Raw genomic sequence first — 27,185 nt, forward strand, 5'->3', positions numbered from 1 at the left:
TAAGAACAAAAACGTTTTTCAGAATTCAGTTTTCAAATATAATTTTTTTCTTCTAAAAACATAAAAAATTGTTATTAAAAACTGTTTTTAAGAAAAATTTTCAAAATCAGCAACCAAACAAGCCGGAAGACTTCGTTGATAAGAGATCTCTTCTATCGCGGAAGGCTTGGCTTCCAAGCAACAGGGTATGGATGGTAATTACCTCGTTGAAATGTACTCGTATCTTTTTCATCCACTGAATTTCTTAGGATTGCCAAAATTATTTTTGTCCTTTTCGGCCATCACACTATCACGGGCACTCCAAAGTCATCTAGTGCAGGTGTCCACAGTTTGACTTCAACCCGCGTGGAAAATCCAGGAGAACGCAAAGCAAAACATCATCGTCCTTTCACACTGTGTGATTACGTGGACGGCTGGTCAGATTCGTAATTTCCAACAATCCATTTGGCAATTCTGGGCAGTTGTTCAGTGGGCTAGGATTCTCTACATCTCAGCACATCATAGAAAAAAAGTCATTGGTTTAGCGTACCAAATGATTTGAGATCATTTATTAAATATTCAATAAATGATGAAGTATAATAATTACAAAGGAAAAAGATTCTTCGTTTGATCATCTTTCTTACCTAATACTCAATAGAAAAACTATAAGCTATATGTTCTTATTTTGACAAAGAGTGGAAGCTAAAAGAAAAAAAAAATGTATATGGAGGAAATCCTAATTTTTATTTAAAAATTTGTAAGTAAAAAATTATTAAAATATATATATAAGTGAGGGAATGCACATGACCCAGTATTGGGAAAAGGTACACCACACACTGTTGGATAAGGGTTTGACCGGGCGCGAAAGGAGCGAACGTGCTGCCCAAGAAATGGAAAGTTCCATATCCTCGATAAAAAACCTGTCACAAAAGAAGGCTTTTTTTATTTTTTTGTCAACGTGGCGCTAGGTTACTGGAGAGTTGAATTGGAGGCCAGTAAACGTGAAGCAGCGAAATGGGACGAGAATATTCAGAAACTAATGGCTGGTGGGGAGAGGCGGCGACTCAAGGGAGGAGATTCGGTTGGATGAGGCAGCGAATTGAGGGAGGGAGTGACCGGTTATAGCCGGTGGACCTTGGTGCTGTGGCAGCGCCTCGTCCGACGATTTCCTGGAGGCTTCGTGGATGAGCAGCCCCCCTTCCTTCTTCCCTCCTTTATAAAGCCGATTGCGCCGTCCGCTATCTTCTTCAAGTCAGAGTGCCTTCTCTATCCTCCTCGAGTGATCAGGTTAGCCACTCCCTCTTCTTTTCATCGCTCTAGAAATTTATGTATATCTAGGGTGGTCGAAGAACTTGGATTCTGCTTTGCCAGATTTTTAACATGAATATGCCCAAATTTTAGTTTTTCCCCCCTCCTATTTAGTTGGTTCTATAGATTTTTATTTTTATGTGGTCTGGGTTAATAGGTTCTGAAATCTAGATTAGGGGTTGAAAGATAGTTGTTTAGTGAGACTTGATTTATTAGGGTTAGGATTTCAGCTATGGATTCCCGTTTGGGTGGGTTTGTTGATTCGATTAACGATTTCGAACTGAATGGTCAGGCCTTTTTGACCGATTCAGATCAGTTTCCAAATTTTGAGAATGGATTCAAATTCGATTCTCACTCGCCTCTAGATTTTAACTTCTTGGATCGTCCTGTTCTTCCTCCTGATATGAACCTGGGTGCGTTTGCTCCATCTTCGAGCTTGAGCCCAGATGGAGATTCTTCTGATGAAGGTGATGATAGTTTTCTCAAGTACGTAAGCCAGGTGCTTATGGAAGAGAATCTGGAGGACAAAGCTTGTATGTTCCATGACCCGCTGGCGCTACAAGCTGCTGAGAGGTCGTTTTACGAGGTTCTTGGTGGGCAAAATCCTCCTTCCCGGAATCAAACCCATCAAATTGTTGACAGTCCTGATGATAATGCTTGGAGTAGTTTCAGTGATTATAGTAGTTATAGCAGTCCTAGTAATGGCTCTAGCAATTCGGTGAACCATCAGTGGATTACTGATCCTGGCAATTCCACGAACCATCAGTGGGTCGTTGATCCTGGTGATCTTAACTACAAATCCTCTTTCTTACTGAACCCTCTACCTGAAAACTATGTTTTCAGCTCGACTATAGGATCTGGCTCACAGTCCTCCACAAACTCTTTTGATAGTTTCAGTAAGACTGGTAACGAGGCACCAAGCCCAGTCTTGGTTCCAAATATTTTTAGTGATAGCGAATCGGTGTTGCAGTTTAAGAGAGGAGTAGAGGAAGCTAGTAAATTCCTTCCTAAGGCTACTAATCTTGTTATTGATCTGGAGAATGGCACATTGCCCCCACAATCAAAGGTGGAGACTCAAAGGGTGGTCGTGAAGACAGAGAAGGATGAGAGGGAGAATTCACCTAAATGGTTGAGGGGACGAAAGAATCTTCACAGAGAAGATCATGAATTAGAAGAAAGGAGTAGAAAGCAGTCAGCAGTTCATCTGGAAGAAGACGAAGATGAGCTATCAGAGATGTTTGATAGGGTATTGCTATGTTCTGATCCTAAAGCAGAGCGTTCTTACTACTGTACTGGGGAAGAAGACTGCAATAGCTTGCAGCAGTCTGAACATCCACAGTCTAATGCTGAAAAGACACGCACTAAGAAGTCATCTAAGGAAGTGGTGGATTTGAGAACTCTGTTGATTCACTGTGCACAAGTTGTCTCTACCTATGATCTCAGGACTGCAAATGAACTACTAAAGCAGATTAGGCAGCACTCTTCCCCTTTTGGTGATGGATCGCAGAGGTTGGCTCATTTCTTTGCTGAAGGCCTGGAAGCACGCTTGGCAGGCACTGGGACAGAGATTTATACTGTCCTAGCTTCCAAGAAGGTGTCAGCTGCTGCTATGTTGAAAGCTTACGAACTTTTCCTTGCAGCCTGCCCATACAAGATGATCTCTATTTTCTTTGCGAACCATATGATTTTGCGTTTAGCTGAGAAAGCAAAAGTGCTTCATATTATAGATTTTGGTATCTTATACGGCTTCCAATGGCCTGGCCTCATCCAACGTCTCTCAGCAAGACCTGGAGGGCCTCCCAAGCTTCGAATTACAGGAATAGAGCTTCCCCAACCGGGTTTCCGGCCAGCAGAAAGAGTTGAGGAGACAGGGCGCCGACTGGCAAGGTATTGTGAACGATTCAATGTTCCATTTGAGTACAATGCCATAGCAAAGAAGTGGGAAACTATCCAAATTGAGGATCTCAAGGTTGACAGCAATGAGGTAATTGCTGTGAACAGCATGTTCCGGTTTAAGAATTTACTTGATGAGACAATTGTGGTGGACAGCCCAAGGAATGCGGTTTTGGGCTTAATCAGGAAAATTAATCCTCATATTTTCATCCATTCCATCACTAATGGTTCGTATAATGCACCATTCTTTGTCACACGGTTCCGGGAAGCACTGTTTCACTTCTCTGCAGTGTTTGATGCGTTGGGTAACAACATAGCCAGTGAAAATGAGCACAGGTTAATGTATGAGAAAGAATTCCTGGGGCAGGAGGTGATGAACGTCATAGCATGTGAGGGTTCTGAAAGGGTTGAGAGGCCTGAGACATACAGGCAGTGGCAGGTTCGGACCCTGAATGCTGGGTTCAGACAGCTCCCATTAAATCAGGAGCTCACAAAGAAATTGAAGACCAAGGTTAAGTTGGGTCACCACAAGGATTTTTTGGTGGATGAAGATGGGAATTGGCTGCTGCAGGGTTGGAAGGGACGAGTTCTCTTCGCTTCCTCCTGTTGGATACCCGCGTAGGAGGCCAGAAATCAGTCTTCTGGAAGTGTAGTAGTGTTAGTTAAGTGTCCAGTATGTGCAAGGGTGATCTGAGGTACTGCCTTCTTTGGCGTTTTAGATCTCTCTCCTACGCACATTCGTGTCATCGTGTGTACATCCATGTGGTCTTATTGTAGCATTTTTAAGTTATAAGCTTGATCCTATTAGCGCCTTAAGTGTGCTGGGAGTTGACTGAAATTTTGTATGATATGACTTTGTTGTAATGCTTAGGAAAGAGTTGGAGTTGGTCCTCTTTAGGACTACTCATTTAATGCTTCCATGAAAATCCGTTGGAAACTAAAATATTAACCAATTTTTTTTATTTGAATTAGTTTCTAAAATTTTATTTTGAAAATAAATTATATTTTAGAATAATGTGAAAAACAATTAAAAATATATATATATATAAAATCTTTGGAAATTGTTGAATGCCTTTATTAGAATAAATGAGATAAAATTCTTTTCTAGTTAAGTTTCCAAACAAAATTATTAAATTTCTTTTAATATGGATTTTCTGTCCCACACGTGCGATTGAGTTGAGGGAGTGTTGACCTTGCTCGTGCTCCTTAAGCATAGGTCCCTTTCCTTTTTTGCCTTATACACCTAGTCCCATGCCCCATGTTTACTCTTTTTGTCATCCTTGTTCCCCACATAAATCTGTTTTTGTGATGGGAGTGGGAATCAATCAAATGGGCAGGCTTCATGTTTTTGTTTTTCAAAAAAAAAAAATGGTAGTAACTTTTATTTAGTTACACAAACTCTTAGTTATTTATATTGAAAAAGGATTGATTTTTAAAAATTATTTAAAAAATTAAAGTTTTAAAAGTAATTCTTAAAATATAAGATAAATTTAATGATTTTGAAAACAAAAGATAATAAGCATATCTAATTGGACACTTAGATTTTTTTTTTTTTTTTGTTATTTCATTTAACTATTTATATGGTAATGGTTGATATTGAGGCTAATCAAAGTTTGGCACAATTTATTAATATAACTATAACTTAATGTGTTTTTTGTGAGTTTAGATAGAGTATTATTATGTTTGAGTCAAATTCATGACCTATTTAATAAACAAATAGTGTTTTTAGTAAGATTGTATTATACCAAATTTGATTAGATTGACCAGTTAAATAATTGTTCTAATTGACATGATTATAATCACAACTTATTTAAATAATATTTAATTCATTTAAAGTGTGATTTTAAATAATTTGAGTATAAATTTATCAGATTTCAAGATTAATCATATTATTTCAAATAAGACTTAATTTGACTTTATTATTAGATAGAACTCAAATTATTAAATTTTGCTATCTTAAAATTTAAAAATTTTAAAAATGATTTTTAAAAGCATAAGATAAACCTAAACTTTATAAAATATTCTACTTTTATATATAAGGTTTTTTTAAAAATAAAAATAAAAATAAATAAGTATATCTAATTAGACACTTAAAAGTCCTTTTTTTTTTCTTTCTATTCCCTTTGGCTATTTCATTTAACCATTCATACGGTAATTGTTCATATTGAGGTTAATCAAAGTTTGATACAATTTATTAATTTGACTATAATTTAACATGTTTTTTTGCGGGTTAAAATTAAATATAATTATATTTGAGTCAAATTCATGATTGTTTAATGAACAAATTGTTTTTTCAATAAATCTACATTACACAAATTTGTTCTGATTGACATAATTACAACTAGAACTTATTTAAATTATATTTAATTCATTTACAATTTGATTTTAATTAAATTAAGTATGAATATATCAAATTGAATCAAATAAGACATAACTTAAACTTATTATTAAATAAAATTTGATTATTTAATTAGTTACATAATGTATTACTTATTTAATCATTAGTAGATATTTGAATTCATACTTTTAATCCGGTTATTATTTGTATAGTATTTGGATTAACCTATTTAGTTTGACAAACCCAATCCATCCACACCAATTATGATCGTTGGAAGCGACTTTTTTTTATTAGAATGACATTTCATCATCATCGTTGCAATGGTTGACTTGCCCTTTATATAGTAGTTTTCATTGACTTTCTAAGTTAATCATGATCGTGCTTGTAGCTTTTTAGTTAGATTCTAAATCAGGAAACACGGGTTATGTCAATGCGTCCCGATAATTAGGTGGGGATTTATGCAGGTACCTTTGGTGGATAGTACCTAAGGAATGTCTCTTTTCTTGATGTAGGGTTGAAATGAGTTGCCTATTTTTTGAATCACCAACCCTAATCCAAATATTTTTATATCTCATATGAAATATTTTTTTATTTTGTTTTTCAATGTAGTGAGGAGTGGTTGCATTTAAACCGAACCTCTATCAAATTACTTCTAAAAGGAAAAAAGGTAGCACCTTTGGGCATGATTAAAATATCAAGTATCAGAACATTTCGACACGATATATGCAAGAGAAATATCGGAAAATATCGGTTCCACGAAATTGTCAATTTATCGTGAGTTTCCCATATTTTCGAGATTTAATAGCATTTTCTCAATTTATCGTCGATATATCACAATATTTCGGGCTATCAACACATTCAACGCAATAAGCCAACTACTGGGGCAAGTTTACCCCTTGATATATAAATTGCACCAAATAAATATAAACTCAAATTCATCATATAAACATATTTTTTTTAAAATGATTTAAATAAAAAATTAATTATAATTATTTTATAATTAAATGAAATTTTTTCATCTATTTGAATACTGAAAATATAAAAATTATCGTGATAATTTTATTCATAGTGTTTTTAATATCATTAATATATTAATTAAGTATTAAAAACTATACATACATCATTATTTATTTTATATCATTTAATACAATTAAATTAAATGAATTATAATTTTAATATTAATATATTTTAAAAATTTTCAAATATCACAATATCATTATCGAATAATATTTGATATAATTTAATAATAAATATATACTTATGAAATTCATATTTTTTTTATTAGCACATACAATATTATTATCAAATATGATAAATTATATTATACGTATATTAATTTATTGAATAAAACAATTTTAAAATATCTACTACATTTCAAATTTTATTTTTAAGTTTTTTTCTTATGTTTATATATATTTATCAATTTTAGGTTCACCGATATTTTATGTCAAAATATCCGTCGATATATTTTCGATATATCTGTAAAATGAAAGTACCAATATATCCATAATTACCGATATTTTCATCTTTGCCTTTGAGCGAAATAGATGCGTAAACACATTGTTAATTGTGTACACCTGTTCTCAAAACTTTAACCTAGTAACTAAAGCAAAGATCATTAGTCAAATTTCTAAAAATGTTAGGAACACTATGATTAAAAATTGTATTAGGTATTCGGTCCAAGTGGTGGCAAAAGGTTGATCTTCCATGATGAATTTAATCCAAGTGCCATGAACCCGATCTAATTTAGTAGATGAAATAAAATCATTGTATTCATCATATATTTGTATTGTAAGATTAATATATTTTTATCATGCTTCTATTTTGACTTTTATGTTCGAGACATTAATACTATAGCTTATACATGTAATGGATTATTATCATTGAAAAGTAAAAGTTAAATGATGATAGAAACAAAAGCCCAAAAAAGACATTATTGAAATTATGAAAAACGTGACTCATGAATTTGTGATTTTGTTGACCCGATTAGAAAGTTATGGAAGGAAAGATGATTTTTCGTTTGAATTTTTTCCCACCTATTAGAAAAATGTTCTTAGTTTGACGAAAGAGTGGAGGTAAAAATTATGTAATGTCTAATATGGAGGTTGAGATGGTCAGCAGCATAATGGCTTGATTTTACCATACCTGGAAAATTGGAAATGTCAATTATATTTTTGAAATATAATAAGTAAGAATATTATTGAAGTGGAGCCGGAGGACGAACAAGGCCCAGCATTAGGAGAAGGTAGACCACATACAACGGTGGATAACGGTTTGACCGGAGAAAGGTTGAAGCCACCGTGCCGACGTCACCCAAGAAATGGAAAGTTTAAAAAAGCTGTCAGAAAAGACCGCAATTTTTTTTTAACCAACGTGGCACTAGGTTACTGGATAGTTAGGCGAGTAGAGGTGCGGCAGGGGAAGGAGTCTATAGTATTCACTATTCACAGGTCAAAAGATGGGAGTAGAGGTGGCGAGGAGCAGTCACTTGTTGGACGGAAGGACCGGTTATAGCCGGTGGAGCTTGGCATTGTGGCAGTGCCACGTCCGATGCCTTCCCAGAAGCTTCGAGGATGAGCATCCCCTCTTTCCTATCCTCTCCTTTATATGAAGTCGATCGTACCGTCCAGTCTGGTCTCAACCCTCCTGTTCAGTTTGTTTTCCCTCTACTCGCCTCTAGGGATTGGGTTCCAAACTCTCTCTTCTCTCCTTTGCTCTACAAATTCATCTATTTTCAGGGTTCTTGAACTTGAATTTTGCTTCACTTCTCTGTAGCGCCCGTATTGGTAACTTCTTTTCGATACGAGTATGTCCAAATTTAAATTTTTTTTCCTTTCCATTTTTGTTGTTCTATCAATGATTTTTTTTATTCTTATGTGATTTGGGTTTCTGTAAATTACAGTTGATCTCTAAATAGGAACTGAAATCTAAATTAGGGTTGAGAGTTAGTTGTTTAGTGGGAATTGATTTTTTAGGGTTCAGATTTCGGCTTTGGATCCACGTTTGAGGGGATTTGTTGATGCGATGAATGGTATCGAATTCAATGGTCAAGCCTTTTTGACTGGTTCAGATCAGTATCCGAATTTTGAAAATGGATTCACATTTGATGCTCACTCGCCTCTAGATCTTAACTTCTTAGATCATCCTTTTCTTCCTCCTGATGTGAACCTGGGTGTGTTTGCTCAATCTTCGAGCTTGAGCCCAGATGGAGATTCTTCCGATGACGGTGACTCTTCTGATAGTTTTCTCAAGTACGTAAGCCAGGTGCTTATGGAAGAGAATCTGGAGGATAAAGCCTGTATGTTCCACGATCCGCTGGCGGTACAAGCTGCTGAGAAGTCGTTTTACGACGTTCTTGGTGGGCAAAATCCTACCTTCCGGAGTGAGCCCCCTGTTCATGTTGACCAAGTTGTTGACAGCCCGGATGATAGCGTTTCGGGCAGTAGCAGTGACTATGGTAGTTATAGCAGTCGTATCAATGGTACTAGTAATCTTCAGTGGAGTGCTGATGCTCACAATTCTGCGAACCATCAGTGGGTTGTTGATCCCGGTGATCGTAACTACAAATCCTCTTTCCTACAAAACCCTCTTCCTGAAAATTATGTTTTTGGGTCTGCTTTAGGATCAGCTTCGCCGTCTTCTGTCACCTCTTCTGATAGCTTCAGTAACATCGGTAATGGAGTTGTTGACTCTTCACCAAAAACAGTCTTGGTTCCAAATATTTTTAGTGATAGTGAGTCGATCTTGCAGTTCAAGAGAGGGGTAGAGGAAGCTAGTAAATTCCTTCCTAAGGCTACTAATCTTGTTATTGATCTGGGGAATGGCACATTGCCTCCACAATCAAAGGTGGAGACTCAAAGGGTGGTTGTGAAGACAGAGAAGGATGAGAGGGAGAATTCGCCTAAATGGTTAAGGAGAAGAAAGAATCTTCACAGGGCTGATATCGAATTAGAAGAAGGAAGGAGAAGCAAGCTGTCAGCCGTTGATTTGGAAGAAGACGATGATGAGCTATCGGAGATGTTTGATAAGGTGTTGCTATGTTCTGATGATAAAGCAGAGCCTTCTTACTATTGTACTGGTGATGAAGACCTGCATAATGGAATTTGCAATACCTGGCAGGTGTATGGAAGTGCACACTCTAATGGTGAAAAGACACGCATTAGAAAGCAGTCCAGTGGGAAGGAGGTTGTGGATTTTGGGACTCTGTTGATTCAGTGTGCACAAGCCGTCTCTGCTGATGATCACCGGACTGCTAATGAACTATTAAAGCAGATTAGGCAGCACTCATCCCCTTTTGGTGATGGTTATCAGAGGTTAGCTCATTGCTTTGCTGATGGCTTGGAAGCACGCTTGGCAGGCACTGGGACAGAGATTTATACTGTCCTAGCTTCCAAGAAGGTGTCAGCGGCTGCTATGTTGAAAGCTTATGAACTTTTTCTTGCAGCCTGCCCATTCAAGAAGATCTCTGCTTTCTTTGCAAACCATATGATTTTACGTCTAGCTGAGAAAGCAACAGTGATTCATGTCATCGATTTTGGTATCCTATATGGTTTTCAATGGCCCATCTTCATTCAACGACTCTCAGCCAGACCTGGAGGGCCTCCCAAGCTTCGAATTACAGGAATAGAGCTTCCCCAACCGGGCTTCCGGCCAGCAGAAAGAGTTGAGGAGACAGGGCGTCGACTGGCAAAATATTGTGAACGATTCAATGTTCCATTTGAGTACAATGCCATAGCACAGAAGTGGGAAACTATCCGAATTGAGGATCTTAAGATTGACAGGAATGAGGCGATTGCTGTGAACTGTCTCTTCCGGTCTAAAAACTTACTTGATGAGACAATTGTGGTGGACAGCCCAAGGAATGCTGTTTTGGGCTTAATCAGGAAAATCAACCCTCAGATTTTTGTCCATTCTATTATTAATGGTTCCTACAATGCCCCGTTTTTTGTCACACGGTTCCGGGAAGCACTGTTTCACTTCTCTGCAGTGTTTGACGTTTTGGATAATAACGCACCCCGTGAAAATGAGCAGAGGTTGATGTTTGAGAAAGAATTCTGCGGGCGGGAGGTGATGAATGTGATCGCATGTGAAGGATCCCAGAGGGTCGAGAGGCCGGAGACATACAAGCAGTGGCACGTTCGGACTCTGAAAGCTGGGTTCAGGCAACTCAAGTTAGATCAGCAGCTCGCAAAGAAATTGAAGACCAAGGTGAAAGTGGGCCATCATAAGGATTTTTTGGTTGATAAAGATGGGGATTGGCTGCTGCAGGGTTGGAAGGGCCGAGTTCTCTATGCTTCCTCCTGCTGGATTCCCACGTAAGAGTCCAGAACTGGACAACCCTGGGGCTCCATTTTCTTGTGCGCGTGCTCTGACTTCTTATCGTCTTTTCAGATGTAAGCTTTGTCCCATTAGGGTCTTTAATTTAATTTATATTCAGACTATGAATGTGATGTCCCACATCGGATAGGGGAGAATGTTCCTGGCGCTATATATGTAGAGGCTCCTCTTAACCAAGTAGACGCGTTTTAAAGCCGTGAGGGCCCCCTTGGGCCCAAAGCGGACAATATCTACATGGTTGGGTGCGGGTCGTTACAAATGGTATCAGAGCCGATCCCCGACCCCGGTGTGGGGGTTTGTTTGGCTTTGTCTGTTTGGCCCCGCAATCCCATGGGACACAACGAGGACGTTGTGTCTGCATGGGGGGGTGTTTGTGATGTCCCACATCGGATAGGGGAGAATGTTCCTGGCGCTATATATGTAGAGGCTCCTCTTAACCAAGTAGACGCGTTTTAAAGCCGTGAGGGCCCCCTTGGGCCCAAAGCGGACAATATCTACATGGTTGGGTGCGGGTCGTTACAAATGGTATCAGAGCCGATCCCCGACCCCGGTGTGGGGGTTTGTTTGGCTTTGTCTGTTTGGCCCCGCAATCCCATGGGACACAACGAGGACGTTGTGTCTGCATGGGGGGGTGTTTGTGATGTCCCACATCGGATAGGGGAGAATGTTCCTGGCGCTATATATGTAGAGGCTCCTCTTAACCAAGTAGACGCGTTTTAAAGCCGTGAGGGCCCCCTTGGGCCCAAAGCGGACAATATCTACATGGTTGGGTGCGGGTCGTTACAATGAAGGTAATTGATTGAAATTTTGTATGATAGCAGTTTGGCCTAATGCATGTGAATTTTTGTACCACAGTATCTTCCTACAGAATAAATTGAAAATAGCGTAAATACATTTTCTACATTTGAGTTTTTGGAATAATTTTATTTTTAAAATAATTGAAAATTACTTCCAAAGGTCATTTTTTTGAGCACTTTATTATTATTATTATTATTATTATTCCATATGCATGATTTGCTTATTTTTTTGAAAGTAATGGAAGTGGGATCATTAAAATCAAATATGAATATATTTTTTATTTTGTATTGTTTTTATTCAAATTTTTAGATATCTGGTTTAAAAAGATAATAATTGTTAAAATGATTAAAATTTAAAGGGTGTTTGTTTTTTTTTGAGGTTTTGCTAAAATTAATTTATTTTCAGAATTTACATTATTTGTTCAACCATTTATCTAATTACGGTCCAAATTTTTTTATGTCTGAGCAGAGATATTTGTTGATTTTGAGTTTCAATTGTCTCTACATGAAGGCGGTGTTGCTTGCATTAATACGTAGTCCGATTGTTACAGCATCTTATAATATAGTGAGGACATCAGAGATTCGTTTAATAATTGCTTTTAAACAACACCTATTAATCAAAGTGTCATTAAAAGGCCAAAAAACAGCATCTTAGACGAGACAGGTGCATGAACACATTGTTGATTTCGAACAGGTGTCCACAAAACTTCAAACCAGTGACTGAAGCAGAGACCTTTAGTCAAATTTCTGGAAATGTTAGGAAATATTTAATTAAAATGGTACAAGGTATGAGGTAAAAGTGGAAGAAAAAGGTTCATATTCCATGATGAATCCAATCTAAGTGCCATGAATCTAATTAATTATGGAAAATCGCTAACATTATTGATACCCCTTTTAACTATTGAAAATTTGAAAGGGCGGTGGTCCACCTTAAATTTTCCTCACCAGCAGCCACAACAACCACCTCAGGAGGTATTCATTAATCCATGTCTTTCTCTATGTCCCAAAATTCTACACATTCCCTTAATCATTGTTGTAAGATAGTTTTTAAAATATGGTTCATTGTGATCAATTATATTTGACCCCTTCTTAACTATACAGATGTATTTCTCATATTTCATGTGATATCCAAAATATCTTATACAAACACAATATCTTTATCTTGTGCTGGACAAGGGGATTGAACAAATAAAAGATTATATCGAGATCGAAAACCTAACAATTTACTCTCAATTGTATAAATATTATCTATTCCAAGTCTAATGAAAACGTAATTTTAAAACACGTTTATATAATTAAAAGGAATTCATACATATATTGTTAATGTCATAAACTTTTTTTTTATTCGAGATGAGATATAATAAATCTATAATGCTAATACTAAGTGGTTGATAAAAAAATGTTGATTAATTTTTGTATTCATTAATACACAATGTTCCGTGCGAAAAACTGCTTAATGACAAACCTTTCACCATAAATTATTAGTTCGTTCAACCATGCAAATGATTGTTATTAAAAAAATTCAATTGTGAACATAAAAAATTATTATTTAGGGTAAAGGTTATTTGCGGTGATAGAATATATACATTAATTATATTAAAGAATTAAACGATTAAAATATGACTTACATTATTAGTTTTTCAACCCTTCCGTTCGCAATTTTGACGCAAGCTAGCCGGCAGGGCGTTATGGTAATTTAAGTAGAGTAGAGTGGCGGCTCCAGGTTAGAGAGTCAATAAAACTTGTCGTCTTGTGGCGGCTATCCGGTAATTCACCTGCAATAGCGAAAGAGTGGGATCGTGCGGGTGGATTGTCTACATCAGTACAATGACAACCGCAATGGGGGCGCGTGGAATATTATTCGGTGCATCCCTAATTCCCTTCGTTGTTCCACTCACGAATTCGTCTTCGGCAGATAGCATTTGTGGACCTATGTCTGAACCCAGAGTTCCCTAGCTTGGAAAGTCTCCCGAAGTGAATTTCTGACTTTCTTCGACATTTTCTTATTTTCTTCTCAGTTCTCTAAGAAACGAAACAGAGGATTAGAGTTACACGTTCGAAATCAAATTTCCATCAGCTTTCATGGATTCCATTCCTAGAAAATTTTCAGGCTCCAAGAACGGGCAAAAATTGTACCACGAGTCGGTTTCCATTAATTCAGATCATAATGTTGTTGAGAGATTCATGGATCCTCCTTTCCTCCCGACCAAATCTCATCCTTACAACTCGGCTACAGTTTCTGGTGCCAGATTGGAGGAGGATTCTGCAGAGGACTGCGAGTTATCCATTGCAATGCTCAAGTACATGGGCGAGATTCTTATGGAAGACGAATTGGAAGACAAGAACTGCATGTTTCAGGACTGCGTGGCCCTCCTAGCTGCTGAGAAATCCTTCTATGATGTCCTCGGAAACCGGTCTCCTCCTCAGCCTCCGCCCAATCCTCCTCCATATCACGTCCATCTCCATAGTCCGGATGATGCTTCTGTGCTGGGTTGCAGCAGTTCCAGTGGTAACAGCAATGCTGCTGCCAACAACTTTGTTGAATTCGAAATGGTTGAGTTAGGCCAGTTAGAAGCCTCTCGTGTGCCAACGCCTCTTGTAAATCACATACTGCAGCCGAATACATGGATTCCTTTTGAAGAAAATGATGCAGAGGCAGATAGGAGGTCTTACTCATCCAATGGGCCGAGGGGAAGGAAAAATCAACACCCAGATGAAGGCGATGATTCCCAAGGCAGATGTAGCAAGCATTCAGCACTCTACACTGAAGAGCCTGATGAACCATCTGATGAGATGTTTGATAGTGCCTTGCTCCCACGTGATGGTGAAGCAGGCAAGAAGTTGCATCAGAACGAGCAATCAAAAGGGTCGAATGGCAAAGCAGGTCGTGTTAAGAAGAAGCACAACAAAGGGGAACTGGTGGATTTGAATGCACTCTTAATTCAATGTGCACAAGCCGTGGCAGCCTACAATCAGAGAGCTGCAAATGATATACTGAAGCTGATTAGGCAACACTCCTCTCCTTTCGGCAATGGATCTCAAAGATTGGCACATTTCTTCGCAAACAGCCTTGAGGCACGACTTGCTGGAACAGGATTACAAATGTATACAGCCCTTGCCACCAAGAGGACATCAGTTGCTGATGTGATCAAAGCCTACCAGTTATACGTCTCAGCCTGCCCTTTCAAAAGGATGTCAAATAGATATGCCAATCGGGTGATTGCAAAGCTAGCCGAGGGTGCAACAAGGCTGCATATTATTGATTTTGGCGTCCTCTATGGTTTCCAGTGGCCCTGCCTCATCCAGTTCCTCTCTCTGAGACCTGGTGGGCCTCCCAAGCTCCGCATCACTGGGATAGATTTTCCTCAGCCTGGTTTCCGGCCGGCAGAAAGGGTTGAGGAGACAGGACGCCGCTTAGCCAATTATTGTAAGAGATTCAAGGTCCCATTTGAGTACAAAGCCATAGCGCAAAGGTGGGAGACTATTAAAGTTGAGGACCTGGAGATTGACAGAGATGGGGTGCTTGTTGTGAATAGCATTTATCGGATGAAGAACCTGCTTGACGAAACAGTAACAGACAAGTGCCTCAAGGATGCAGTTCTGGAACTGATCAGGAGGATTAATCCAGATATTTTCATCCATGGTGTTTTAAATGGAAACTTCAATACGCCCTTCTTCTTTACACGGTTCCGGGAGGCACTGTTCCACTTCGATGCGTTGTTTGATATGTTAGATGCTTCAGTGCCACGTGAAGATGAAGGAAGGATGATGTTTGAGAGAGAGATATATGGAAAAGATATCATGAACATCATAGCATGTGAGGGCTCAGAGAGGATTGAAAGGCCGGACATTTACAAGCAGTGGCAAGCTCGGAATGAGAGGGCAGGGTTGAGGCAGCTTCCCTTAGAGCAGGAGATACTGATGAAAGTGAGGAATATCGTGAAGATGGATTACCACAAGGATTTTGTGGTGGAAGTGGATGGCGGGTGGATGCTCCACGGTTGGAAGGGGCGAGTCATCTATGCCATCTCCTGTTGGAAGCCTTGCCACCACCTTTGAAGCTTGAAAAGCCATGGAGTAGGGTACATTATATGCTGCTCTGCTCTGCTACCACTATCGACTCTTGCTTTCGCCTTTCTTTTTTCCTCTTTCCTCGCCCACCAAATCAAGAAATGTTCACTAGGTACGTTTAAAGGCCCTTCCCGTTTTGTAAAACATATATTTTCCAATGTCATGCTCTCTCTTAAGAAAACAAATTGTGTTACAAATTAAGCATTTTCATTTAGCATATAATTAGATCAACGGGTTGTTTGAAATGGTTAAAGAGCGGGAATTTTAAGTTACTATGATGGTTTTTTAAAATTAGATCAACGGGTTGTTTGAATTAATTGAACCATTGATCAGCAATGGTATCACTAAGAATTAGGTAGCATATGAGCCTATTAGATCTATTATTTTCTTAGTGATATTGGAACTGGATCAACTTTTACATGACATGGATAACAGTTACTTGGTACAGAGTGCATTTAATCTATTATGTGTTTTCCTTTCTTGAATTTAATGTACTTTCAGATTTTGTTTTTGACTACTCGTGTTCCTTCTTGGCTTTTCAAGGGGACCAATAGATTAAGACAATTGAAAGCTACCTAAACCTCCACATTTGGTTAGTCTTATTTTTGGCGATTATAAAAGGCATGCTCTCCCCTAAGTTCTTTACTAATTCCAAATATTGGGACTTCTCCTTGTTGGTCTTCGCTTATTCTAATGGTTTCTCCTTTTATAAAATGGATTTCAAAGGTATTCTTACTAAGGTTAGGAGTCTATTTTGTGTCTTATGTTCCCATTCTCGAGCCTATCTCAAATTCTAGTCTAGAAGACTTGGCTTGTTGTGAGAGTTTCTCCAAGCTTTACCTCATAGGTAAAGTATGGGGAAAGTTGACTCTTCTAAAATCCATTTCTTTCAAAATGAAAATATAATGGAAAACTTCACGTCAGTCATTTTTCATAGATTTGGGAGATGACTTATTTCTTTATAAATTTTCTACTTTTGAGGATTGCTCTACGGTATGGGAAGAAAGACATTTTTTTTTATATTAAAAAACAAGTTATTATTCTTAAAAATGGAGAGAGGAAGTTGATCCTTTTAGTGAAATCCTTAGTTAACCACTCTATGTGCTTAGATGATTGGTCTTTCTATTGAATATTGGGGAGCCAATATAGTAAAAAAAATCATGTCTTAAACTAGGGTGATTTTAAGAGTCAATTAAAAGAATGAAGAGATTGCCAAAGACTTGTTTTTAAAGGTGTGTTTAGAGGTGGATTTGAGTTAGTCGTTTAAATTTGAATCTAAGTACTACTGTAGGGGCGAGATTAAGTCAACCAAAATTGATTATGGAGATTGACATCAAAATTAAAAAAAAAAAATACAAATTTCAAAGATGTAGATGATGAAAATAAGATACCTTTTGAGAGAATGAGGGAGTTAGAAACTTGGATTGAAGTCCAACTAAAGAGGATGACTAGATCTTTAGGTTCAAAGATTAGTTATAACCTTGGTAAGGGTCAGCCCAAATTGGGATAAAACTCTATCCAAGCGGGCTTACCTTAGGGAAAGAAAGGGACAATTCAAGTGCAAGTACTGCTTCTATTATTGAAGTATTGGGGACCATCTCTTCTAGTGGCAACCTTAAAAGATGGTGTTGTGAATGATAACAAAAAATGGTGAGAAAATTCCTAGCAAACTCAATCAAACTATTGAAGTAGTGCTCACTTATACCCCTATTTTCATGTCTGAATATCTATCTACTTCCAAAGAGCTTTAAAGTTAATCAAGATGGAAATACCTATTCCTAAAATGCTTCTAATATATATTTTTTTTTGTTATAAATTCTAATATAATTGGACTTGCAATCATAATTTAAATGAACTTACAAGAAAATTATAATCTAATTTTTCTACTTTTGGTTACAAATCCAAGATAAAAATAGATAGTCAATATATTATTAATGCAAAATGTAAATAACTAAATATAATAAATATTGTAATAATATAAATATATTATTATTTATAAAATATTAATTGGTGGAGCACAGGTCCTGTGGTCCTGTATCCTTGACTTGTGTTTTCAATGTTTCCTCCCCTCCAACCTCGATTATGTTTATCTTGTTCCCGCCCTACCATGGGGACCCTTGTGGAATCTGACCCGAAAGATTTTTTTTGCCATCCCTAGTTGATCCTACTACTGATTTGGATTCATCAGTAGCACGAATAGAGAGAGAAAAAAAAAATGGTTCAGTTTTTCTAATTTAATTTTGTTTTTGTTCTTTTATGCTTTTCTTTCATAATTATATTTAATTTTTGAAAAATTTGAACGAGAAAAATATGAGAAAAGAAAATTTATAGAAAAAAATTCATGTTCAATTCTTCATGAAAAAAGTTAAGGGAATTAAAATTAAGTTATGAATATTTATATATTATAAATTTTCTTTATATTTCTTTTAAAATAAGTACTTGTCTTCTAAAATTGTAAGAATAAACCCGATAAAACTTAGTTGAGTTGATTCAACCTTTGGACAAATTTAGATAACCATTTTTAATATTTAAATTGAGCTTAGATTAAGTTTTTACAACCCAAATTGTATTTGGGTTAAGCTCAAGTTAGGGTTTGGGCAATCTAAACCTCATTTGAACCTAAATTAATATTTGAATAATATTTATAATTTATATTATTCTATGCATTTTTTTATTTCATTTTAAATTTAATAAAAATGTCAAATCATAATCATATTGTACACTTTCTAAAATTTTTAAAAAGATGTATAAATTCAATTTTACTTTTTTTTATTTATTATTATCTTGAAATTTGGTCTTATTTATTATTCAAATTTGGCATAAATATATAAAAAAAATTATGCAATCTGAAAAATCCAAGTCTAATATACTTCATTTGAACTTTATTCCAGCTTAAAAAAAATGAAGTTGAGAATATTTCAAGTTAAAGTTGAAGGTAAGACTCTAATTATTGTTTTTGGGTTGGAATGGAGTGAAGCACAGGCGGGGCAAAGTTATAACCCTAAAAAATGGTGACCAAACAAAGGATGTTCACGACAGATGGTATCATAATGTGAGTGTTGAAGCATGAGGAAGATTGAAAATATGCTGAGTCGGAGCAGCTTGAGGCATAGCGAGCCACGAGAAGTTCAATATTAGACCAGGACTCAACTCTAATGGAATGAGACGGGTACATGAACAAACAAAATGTTGGAAAAGGTAGAATCAGAATCATACACATAAGATTGTTGGCTTAAGTGGGAGAAAAGTGAGAGGCTGCCATGAATCTGGTCCACTTTCACAAGTGCCACTTCCTTTTTCACGGCTGGAGACTGCGTCAAGAAGTAATAATAATGGAGGTTGAGTTGGCCTTTTGTCTGGGTCGGTGCCTGTCACTGCCGGAGCCACCATGTGGCCACTGGCCAGTGCGGCAAGTGGCCCCATGCCCCCGCCCTTTCCCCCCACCCCCACCCCCAAAAAAAAAGGCCTTCAACAAGGCACTAACCAGCCAAATTTGCACATTTAATTAAACATTGGCCTGAAATAATTTTGTTCTATTTTGCCCCCTACCTAAATTAACATGTAATCAACACAAGCTTTCGTTTTCAAACTATGGGAACTATATTTTCTTGGGTTGATTTTATTGGTCAATCCAAAAGGAATTATTAGAACCAAGGTCCAATGGTTTTGTTTATCCATTTTACATGTCATGGAGTAGTTGAAAATCTCTCCATTCTTTATGTCATTGAAAAGGTGTTAAATCAATTTAATTATTTAAGTAATTTAATAATTTAATTTAAATTATTAGGTAGATTAAACATGTTTGATATAAATCAATTTAATAAGATTTAATTACATAATTTAAATTATTAAGTAATTTAGTATTATAACTTAAAGTTAAAAATGACTTAAATGTTTTTTATCTTATTTTTTCACATCTAATAAAAATATATTTAGCACTCATTTTTTGTAGTAAATATTTTAAAGTTACCTTATATATTAAAATACTTTAAATACGGATGTTTAATAAGTAAATTTATTACTTAAAATTAATAAAAATAGATATTAGTTAAAATTAATGTTGATAAACATTAATTACAACTAATGAAAGTAAATATGTATAACTTAAAATAAATTTTAAATTACTTTTAGTTAAGAAAAAAATAAGTAATAAGTTTTAAGATAACAACTTAAAAATAATTTAACTTAAAATTAACTTAAATTTAACTTAAATCATTAAATAATGAGTATTAAGTTTTATAAAAAAAACAAGTGGTATTTGTTTTTTTGGTTTATTGCTAAAAACAATTTATTTTCAAAATTTAAGTTATTTGTTTTTTTACTTTTTCATGACTTATTATAAATTTTTTATTAAATAGGAAAAACCAAAATATGTAACTTTTTCTAAATAGAAAAAATAACAAATAATTTTTTTTTTTTTACTTTTTAATACTCAATAGAAATGAAATACTATAAAAATAAACAACCTAATATTTAACACTATTAAACATTAAAGTTCTATTTAGAATTAAGTAAAAAAACAAACACCACTTACTAAATTATTAACTTAATATAATATTATAATTTAATAATTTAATTTAAATTATTAAATAAATTAAATATATTTAATAAAATAACTTATTATTATAATTTAAAGTTACTCCATATTAATTAACTTATTTTTAATTTCATATCCTTTTTTATTTCATTTGTTCAATTCTAATAAGAGTGTGTTTTACAATTATGAAAGAAGAAATATCTCATTTTTTAGTATAAATATTTTATAATTATCTCATGTATGTACTACATTTTAAATATGAATATTTAATAATTATAACATTTTTGTCAAAATTTTGATTCTCTCACGTGGTATTATGATTTACTTCATCCTCATTTCTACCCATGATTTTTATTACCTATTTTATACACGTATATTTTAAAAATATAAAAGAATTTAATGTATATTAAATATAAAAGGATTTTGTTTGTCAAAAATAGATGTAGGCAATGATTATCCCTATGTCATGTTTTTCACGTGTGAAATAGAATTATCGGTCGAGCCAATGATTATAAATGAGACGATATAAGAAAGATGAAAAAGAGACGGTAAAAATAACTAATAAGTAACAAATTTCGGCATGTCACTTCCTTTTAGGTTTTAGCGATAAAGTGGAAATCCACGGCCACATCCTCCTCAGGCGATGGAAATGTCGCATTGGGGCGGCTGTCCGCTTTGAGACAATGGGTTATTGTTGGAAGGTTAATCTTAATTAATTGTACACCTCAAATCTAAATGAAACCGCAGCCGAGGCGCGTGCTATACCTTCTTCCACAAGCCCAGTCTCGATCTTTCACACTCGCTTTCTGTGTCGCGTGGGTTAAGGATCGCCCATTGGGAATATCAAAAGATACTTTGCTCACCAAAATTTCCCGGAAAGCACCCGAGTGTGAAAACAGTTCTGATTTTCCTGTTATTGGTAGATGATTTCCCACTTAATTTACCCAAAAAAAAATCGTATCCTGTGACGATCTTCTACTGTCCTCTCTTGTTCTCTTCCTTTTCTGTTCATAATTGAAGCCATATTATATGTAGCTCGGATTCCTAATTTTATTGTCTTTTTCCTCATTCTTCTAGCTTTAGACTTGTGGGAAATCTCCGCTCTGATGTTCTCTAGCTATCCATGGATACCCTTCTCGGAGAATTTTCTGGTTCCATGCCAGAATTCAAATTCGACCATGACTCGGTGTCGGTCTCCAGCTATTCAGATCAGAATCTTGTTGAGAGATCCAACAAGCTCAGTCAGGGCACCATGGATCCTCCTTTCCTACCAACCAATCATCAGCCTTGTAACTCGGCCACATCTGGGGCGACACCGGAAGGGCCTCCAACTGAAGAAGGCGACTTCTCCGTTGCTATGTACAAGTACATAGGTGATATTCTTATGGAAGAGGACTTGGAGGATAAGAATTGCATGTTGCAGGACAGCGTGGCCCTCCTAGCTGCTGAGAAATCCTTCTATGATGTTCTTGGTGAGCCGTTTCTCCCTCAACCCAATTCCCCTCAGTCTATTGGTCGAAACATCGAGAGCCCAGATGATAATCCTGTGACAAGTTGCAGCAGTTCCAGTAGTAACAGCGATGCTACTGCTAATAGCTTTGTTGAATCAGACTGGGCAGGCCAGTTTGAAGCCTCCTACCTGCAAACCCCTCTTGTGAATCAGGTATGGCAGTCCAATGTTATGTCGAATTCACAGTTCATAGACTCTCCTGTAAGTGCCCCTTTGAAAGGTGGTTTATTTAGGGAGAGCCAATCTGTTGAACGTGTAATTTATGATCTGGAGAACAATATAGCGATTCCTTTTGAAGCGAATGGAAAGGCTCTGGAGACGGAAAAGGGTGGTATCAGAGGAAAGAAAAAGCAACAACGGGGTGATGGTTATGATTCAGAAGAGAGGAGCACGAAACAATCTGCACTTTATGCTGAAGAGTGTGAGCCATCTGAGGTTTTCGACAGTGCATTGCTCTGTGAAGATTTAAATGTGTCTGGAATTTGTATCGTTGAGGAGGAAGCAAGAAAGAAATTGCAGAAGAATGGGGAATCAAAAGCTAATGGTAAAGCAGGGCGTCGTAAGAAACAGGGCAACAAAGGGGAAGTTGTGGATTTGAGGGCACTTCTAACGCAGTGCGCGCAGGCTCTGGCCGGCAGTAATCTGAGGTCTGCAAATGACCTTCTGAAGATGATCAGGCAGCACTCCTCTCCTTGTGGCGATGGGGTTCAAAGGTTGGCTCATTTCTTCGCTAATAGCCTTGAAGCACGCTTGTCTGGCACCGGATTGGAGATGTCTAAAGCCCTCGTTAGGAAAAGAACGCCGGCTGGTGATATAATAAAGGCGTACAGGTTATATGTCACAGTATGTCCTCTTAGGAGGATGAGTCATAAATTTGCAAATCGAACCATGGCAAAACTAGCTGAGCGAGAAACAAGGTTGCACATTATCGATTTCGGTATTCTCTACGGTTTCCAATGGCCCTGCCTTATCCAGCTCCTCTCATCCAGACCCGGCGGCCCTCCCAAGCTTCGGATTACCGGAATAGACCATCCACAACCTGGATTTCGCCCAGAAGAAAGAGTTGAGGAGACAGGCCGAAGATTAGCAAATTATTGTGACAGATTTAATGTCCCATTTGAGTACAAAGCCATAGCACAGAAGTGGGATACCATTCGACTTGAGGATCTCAAGATTGAGAAAGACGAGGTTGTTGTTGTGAACTGTTTGTATCGGCTGAAGAACCTGCTTGATGAAACAGTAGTTGCCAACAGTCCAAGGGATGCTGTTCTGAAATTAATCAGGGAGATTAACCCTGCTGTGTTCATCCATGGGGTTGTTAATGGGACTTTCAACGCCCCCTTCTTCGTCACACGGTTTCGGGAGTCGCTCTTCCACTACGATACACTGTTTGATATGTTTGAGGCAACTGTACCCCGTGAAGATCAAGAGAGGATGCTGTTTGAGCGGGAGATATTTGGAATGGATATTATGAACATCATAGCATGTGAGGGTTCAGAGAGGTTCGAAAGGCCAGAAACATACAAGCAGTGGCAGATCCGGAATGTGAGGGCAGGGTTGAGGCAACTTCCATTAGACCAGGAGATAGTGACAAATGTGAGGAGTACTGTGAAGTTGGATTACCATAAGGATTTTGTTGTGGATGAGGATGGTGGGTGGATGCTACAAGGTTGGAAGGGGCGAATCATCTACGCCATCTCCTGTTGGAAACCTCATTCTGAGCTTTGAAAGGCAGGGCTTCTTCAAGGCAGAAAGGTGGATCAGAGTCCTCTACTAGATTATTTTTTTGGATCTGTGAGAGAACCCAGCAAAGATACTGAATTCTTTTTACCATGACGGTCCCTTCAAGACACTCGGTGCTTGTTTACATAGTGCTGAATATGTGAGCTCTATGTTTTGCTTGCCCCCAGATCATCAATCTATGGTGGGTTCCAGGAACTTTCTGTGCAGCTTGTCATTCATTTTTAGTGACTTTCTTACTATGTAAATGGAGTTAGCCCTAGAAATCTTTGTTGAAGACATTTGAAGAAAATATAAGATATAGTCAGATTCTGTTGAACTCTGGTTTAGTCTGTATTTTTTTTTTTTATATTGTAATTTTACCAATTTCTTTGTGATATTACTTAGCTGTGAGTGTAGTAGTTGGGGCACCGTGGTTCAGTTTGTAATTACAATATGTAGAGATGGGAATGTGGAAATTATGAAGCAGAAGGATCAAAGGTAAAGAAAAATGTAGAAACTGGTTCTGGGTTGTTCCAAAATCTATGAAATGGATAATAGCTTCCTCAGTTGTTCATCAATTCTGACAAAGACCTGGGCTTTTGCACCACTAGAGCACCGCAGCCTTGCTTTTTGTTGAATTTGTCATCGGTTGAGACTAAGTGCATAGCCACCTCCTTTTTCTTCTCGAAAAACAGAAGGAAGACAGAAATTATGAGAAGATTGTTTATATTTGCAGGGATTCAGAGTATGTCACTGGGCAGAGCCGCCTCTTTTGAACCCAACTCCCACTATCCCGATCAAACATTGGCCAGTTTGCTAGGGAATTGAAAATTCAGTAGTGATAACATTCAATCACTAAAGAGTAAAGACACACAGATAATCAATTTTCCTTTTTTTTATTTTTTTAAGTAATGTCAGATTTTTCTTCAAATTTATTTTACAAATCTTTTTCTTTTATATAATAATTAAATTATTTAAAAATATATAAATTTAATTTTATTTTTTTCATATTTTCCTTAAGGGTCCATTTAGAATGGTATTGCGTACCCACTTTGGACTCGGGTAGGCTGCGGTGCGGTACTGTAGTATTTTTCCTTTGATGATAATCATTTTATTTTAACAATTTTTTTATTTGGTGCTTACCTAATCAAACGTATATGAACCGTTAGTAAGTTATGTTGAAGCTCCACAGTGCATCTCTTCCCATACAGTATTTTTGGAAATCCCTTTTTATACAGTTCTAGTTCTCCGATCAGCAGGAGATTTCCTCCTTTGGTCTGTGAATTCTTCCGCTGATTTTTCCCTCTCGTCAGTGTGTACTTTCAATGTTCTGTCTATTATCTCAGCTACACTGAATTTATAGTATTTATGGTATTCTGTCTATTCTCTCAGCTTCTTTTGATCTTCGCTGCCCTTTTTCTGAAGAATTTAAGTCATATTGTATAGCACAAACTCAATATTTTCTTTTTCTTTCCCTCAGTTTTCTCAGAAACCAAACTTAGGATGCAGTTAAACTTCTTGCCCTTTTTGATCTCTTCCTGAACCTCAGTGCCTATCTCATGGACCCTCCTTCCCATCCAAACGATTCTCAGCCTGGTAATGGAGCTCAATCTGCAGGGCCGAGACTGGAAGAGGCTTCCCCAGAGGAAGGGGGCTTCGTCAATGCTAGTCTCAAGTACATAAACAGGATGCTCATGGAAGACAATATTGAGGAAAAGACAAACACGTTGCATGATAGCTTGGCCCTCCAAGCTGCTGAGAAATCCTTCTACGAAGTCCTCAGTGAGACTCATCTGCCTCTTCGCCATATTGATGAAGCCTCAGCGAATCCAGATGGCAATTTTGTTCAGAATTCCAGTAGTTCTAGTGCTGCTAACAACTTTGTTGATTCAAACTGGTTCTCTGATCTAGGCCATTTTGGAGCCTCTCTCGAGCACACCCCTCCTTGACCATATGTTGCAGTCCAATTCAAAAATCTTATGCTCTCCAGGGAACTTCAGTGATATCAACCATGTGCTGCTAGACAATTCCGTAAGTACCTTTCTAGCTCCTGGTTCATGTTGTGAGAGCCAACCCGTAGCTCGTGTAAGGGATATATCAGCTCCTTCAGAATCACGGGAAAAAGCTAGGTTGAAGGGAAAGAAAATCAACATGAGAATGATGGTGATGATTTGCAAGGGAGGAGTACAAAACAAATGGCAGTTCATGCTCAAAATTCTGAGCCACCCAATGTTTTTGATGAGGCATTGCTCTATAACGATTTAAATATGTCCAAGCTTTGTATTAATGATGATGAAGCAAGCAAGAAGTTGCAGCAGAATGAGCGATCAAAAGGGTCTAATACTAAAGTAGGCCGCGTTAAGAGGCGCAGTAAAGGGGAAGTGGTGGATTTGAGGTCACTTTTAATTCAATGCGCACAAGCTGTGGCGGGCAATGATCAGAGAGCTGCAACTGAACTACTGAAGCTGATTAGGCAACACTCCTCTCCTATGGGTGATGGGTCCCAAAGATTGGCTCATTTCTTTGCTAATGGCCTTGAGGCACGCCTGGTTGGCCTTGGAATGAAGATATATGAAGAGTACAAAGCCCCAGGTATTGAAAGGCCGTTAGCTGCTGATATCATAAGAGCTTACAAGGTATATGCCTCAGCATGCCCTTTCAAGAGAATGTCGTATTTCTTTGGAAACTGGATGATTGGGAAAGTAGCTGAGAAAGCAACAAGGCTGCACATTATTGATTTTGGTATTCTCTTTGGTTTCCAATGGCCTTCCTTTATCCAGCATCTCTCACAGAGGCCTGGTGGGCCTCCCAGACTACGCATTACTGGAATAGACTTTCCTCAACCCGGTTTTCGGCCAGCTGAAAGGGTTGAGGATTCAGGATATCGCTTAGCAGATTATTGTAATAGATTTAAGGTCCCTTTTGAGTACCATGCCATAGCGGAGAAGTGGGAAAATATTAGACTTGAGGATCTCAAGATTGACAAAGATGAGAAGCTTGTTGTGAACAGTTTGTATAGGTTAAAGAACCTGCTGGATGAGACCGTAGTGGAAGACTGTCCTAGGGATGCCGTTCTCAACCTAATCAGGAGGATCAATCCAGAAATTTTCATCCATGGAATTGTGAGTGGTTCCTTCAATGGCCCCTTCTTCCTACTTAGGTTTAAGGAGGCACTCCACCAGTATGATGCACTATTTGACATGCTTGATGCTACTGTACCACGAGAAGATCAAGATAGGATGCTGTTTGAGAAAGTGGTATATGGAAGGTATTCCATGAATATCATAGCTCATGAGGGTTCAGAGAGATTTGAAAGGCCAGAAACATACAAGCAGTGGCAGGCTCGGAATGTGAAGGCGGGTTTCAGGCAGCTTCTTTTAGACCAGGAGATCTTGTCCAGAGTGAGAACTACTGTGAAGCAAGGTTTTCATAAGAATTTTATGGTGGAGGAGGATGGTGGGTGGATGCTGCAGGGTTGGAAGGGGAGAACAATCCATGCTCTCTCCTGTTGGAAGCCTTGCTAGGAGTTGCTAAATGTGAGCAATGAAGTCTACCACCCAGAAAGGAGGATCATGGTGTACTAGCAGCAGTATTCTGTTACTGCATATTTCTTACTGTTCCTTCAATGGATGATCACTGTCAGTGTATGTCTAAGCAGAACTTGTGGCAGTTATTTTACGGCCTTTAGAATGT

At 37.5% G+C, this 27,185-nt stretch overlaps 3 protein-coding genes across 3 annotated transcripts; all 3 read left to right on the top strand.

The window, feature by feature from the left end:
* Nucleotides 1-998: 998 nt before the first annotated feature.
* On the top strand, nucleotides 999-11,707 carry LOC100251782 (uncharacterized). Its single transcript, XM_059737284.1, has 2 exons — nucleotides 999-3,798; nucleotides 8,494-11,707. The coding sequence occupies exons 1-2, from the start codon at nucleotides 1,520-1,522 to the stop codon at nucleotides 10,835-10,837; spliced, it is 4,623 nt and encodes a 1,540-aa protein (XP_059593267.1). The 5' UTR covers nucleotides 999-1,519; the 3' UTR covers nucleotides 10,838-11,707.
* A 2,012-nt stretch (nucleotides 11,708-13,719) lies between these two features.
* Nucleotides 13,720-27,089, top strand: LOC100245086 (uncharacterized). The gene is given in 7 exon segments (XM_019220302.2): nucleotides 13,720-15,712; nucleotides 20,858-20,961; nucleotides 21,378-23,494; nucleotides 23,898-23,990; nucleotides 25,042-25,389; nucleotides 25,493-25,523; nucleotides 25,622-27,089. Coding segments are annotated over 7 exon segments (6,066 nt in total). The 5' UTR covers nucleotides 13,720-13,734; the 3' UTR covers nucleotides 27,017-27,089.
* On the top strand, nucleotides 24,568-25,642 carry LOC104879545 (scarecrow-like protein 14). Its single transcript, XM_010652704.3, has one exon. It carries the CDS (start codon nucleotides 25,052-25,054, stop codon nucleotides 25,439-25,441), a length of 390 nt encoding a protein of 129 aa, XP_010651006.1. The 5' UTR covers nucleotides 24,568-25,051; the 3' UTR covers nucleotides 25,442-25,642.
* Nucleotides 27,090-27,185: the final 96 nt, after the last annotated feature.

The sequence above is a fragment of the Vitis vinifera genome, chromosome 6, assembly GCF_030704535.1.
Source record: "Vitis vinifera cultivar Pinot Noir 40024 chromosome 6, ASM3070453v1".
Lineage (NCBI taxonomy): Eukaryota > Viridiplantae > Streptophyta > Magnoliopsida > Vitales > Vitaceae > Vitis > Vitis vinifera.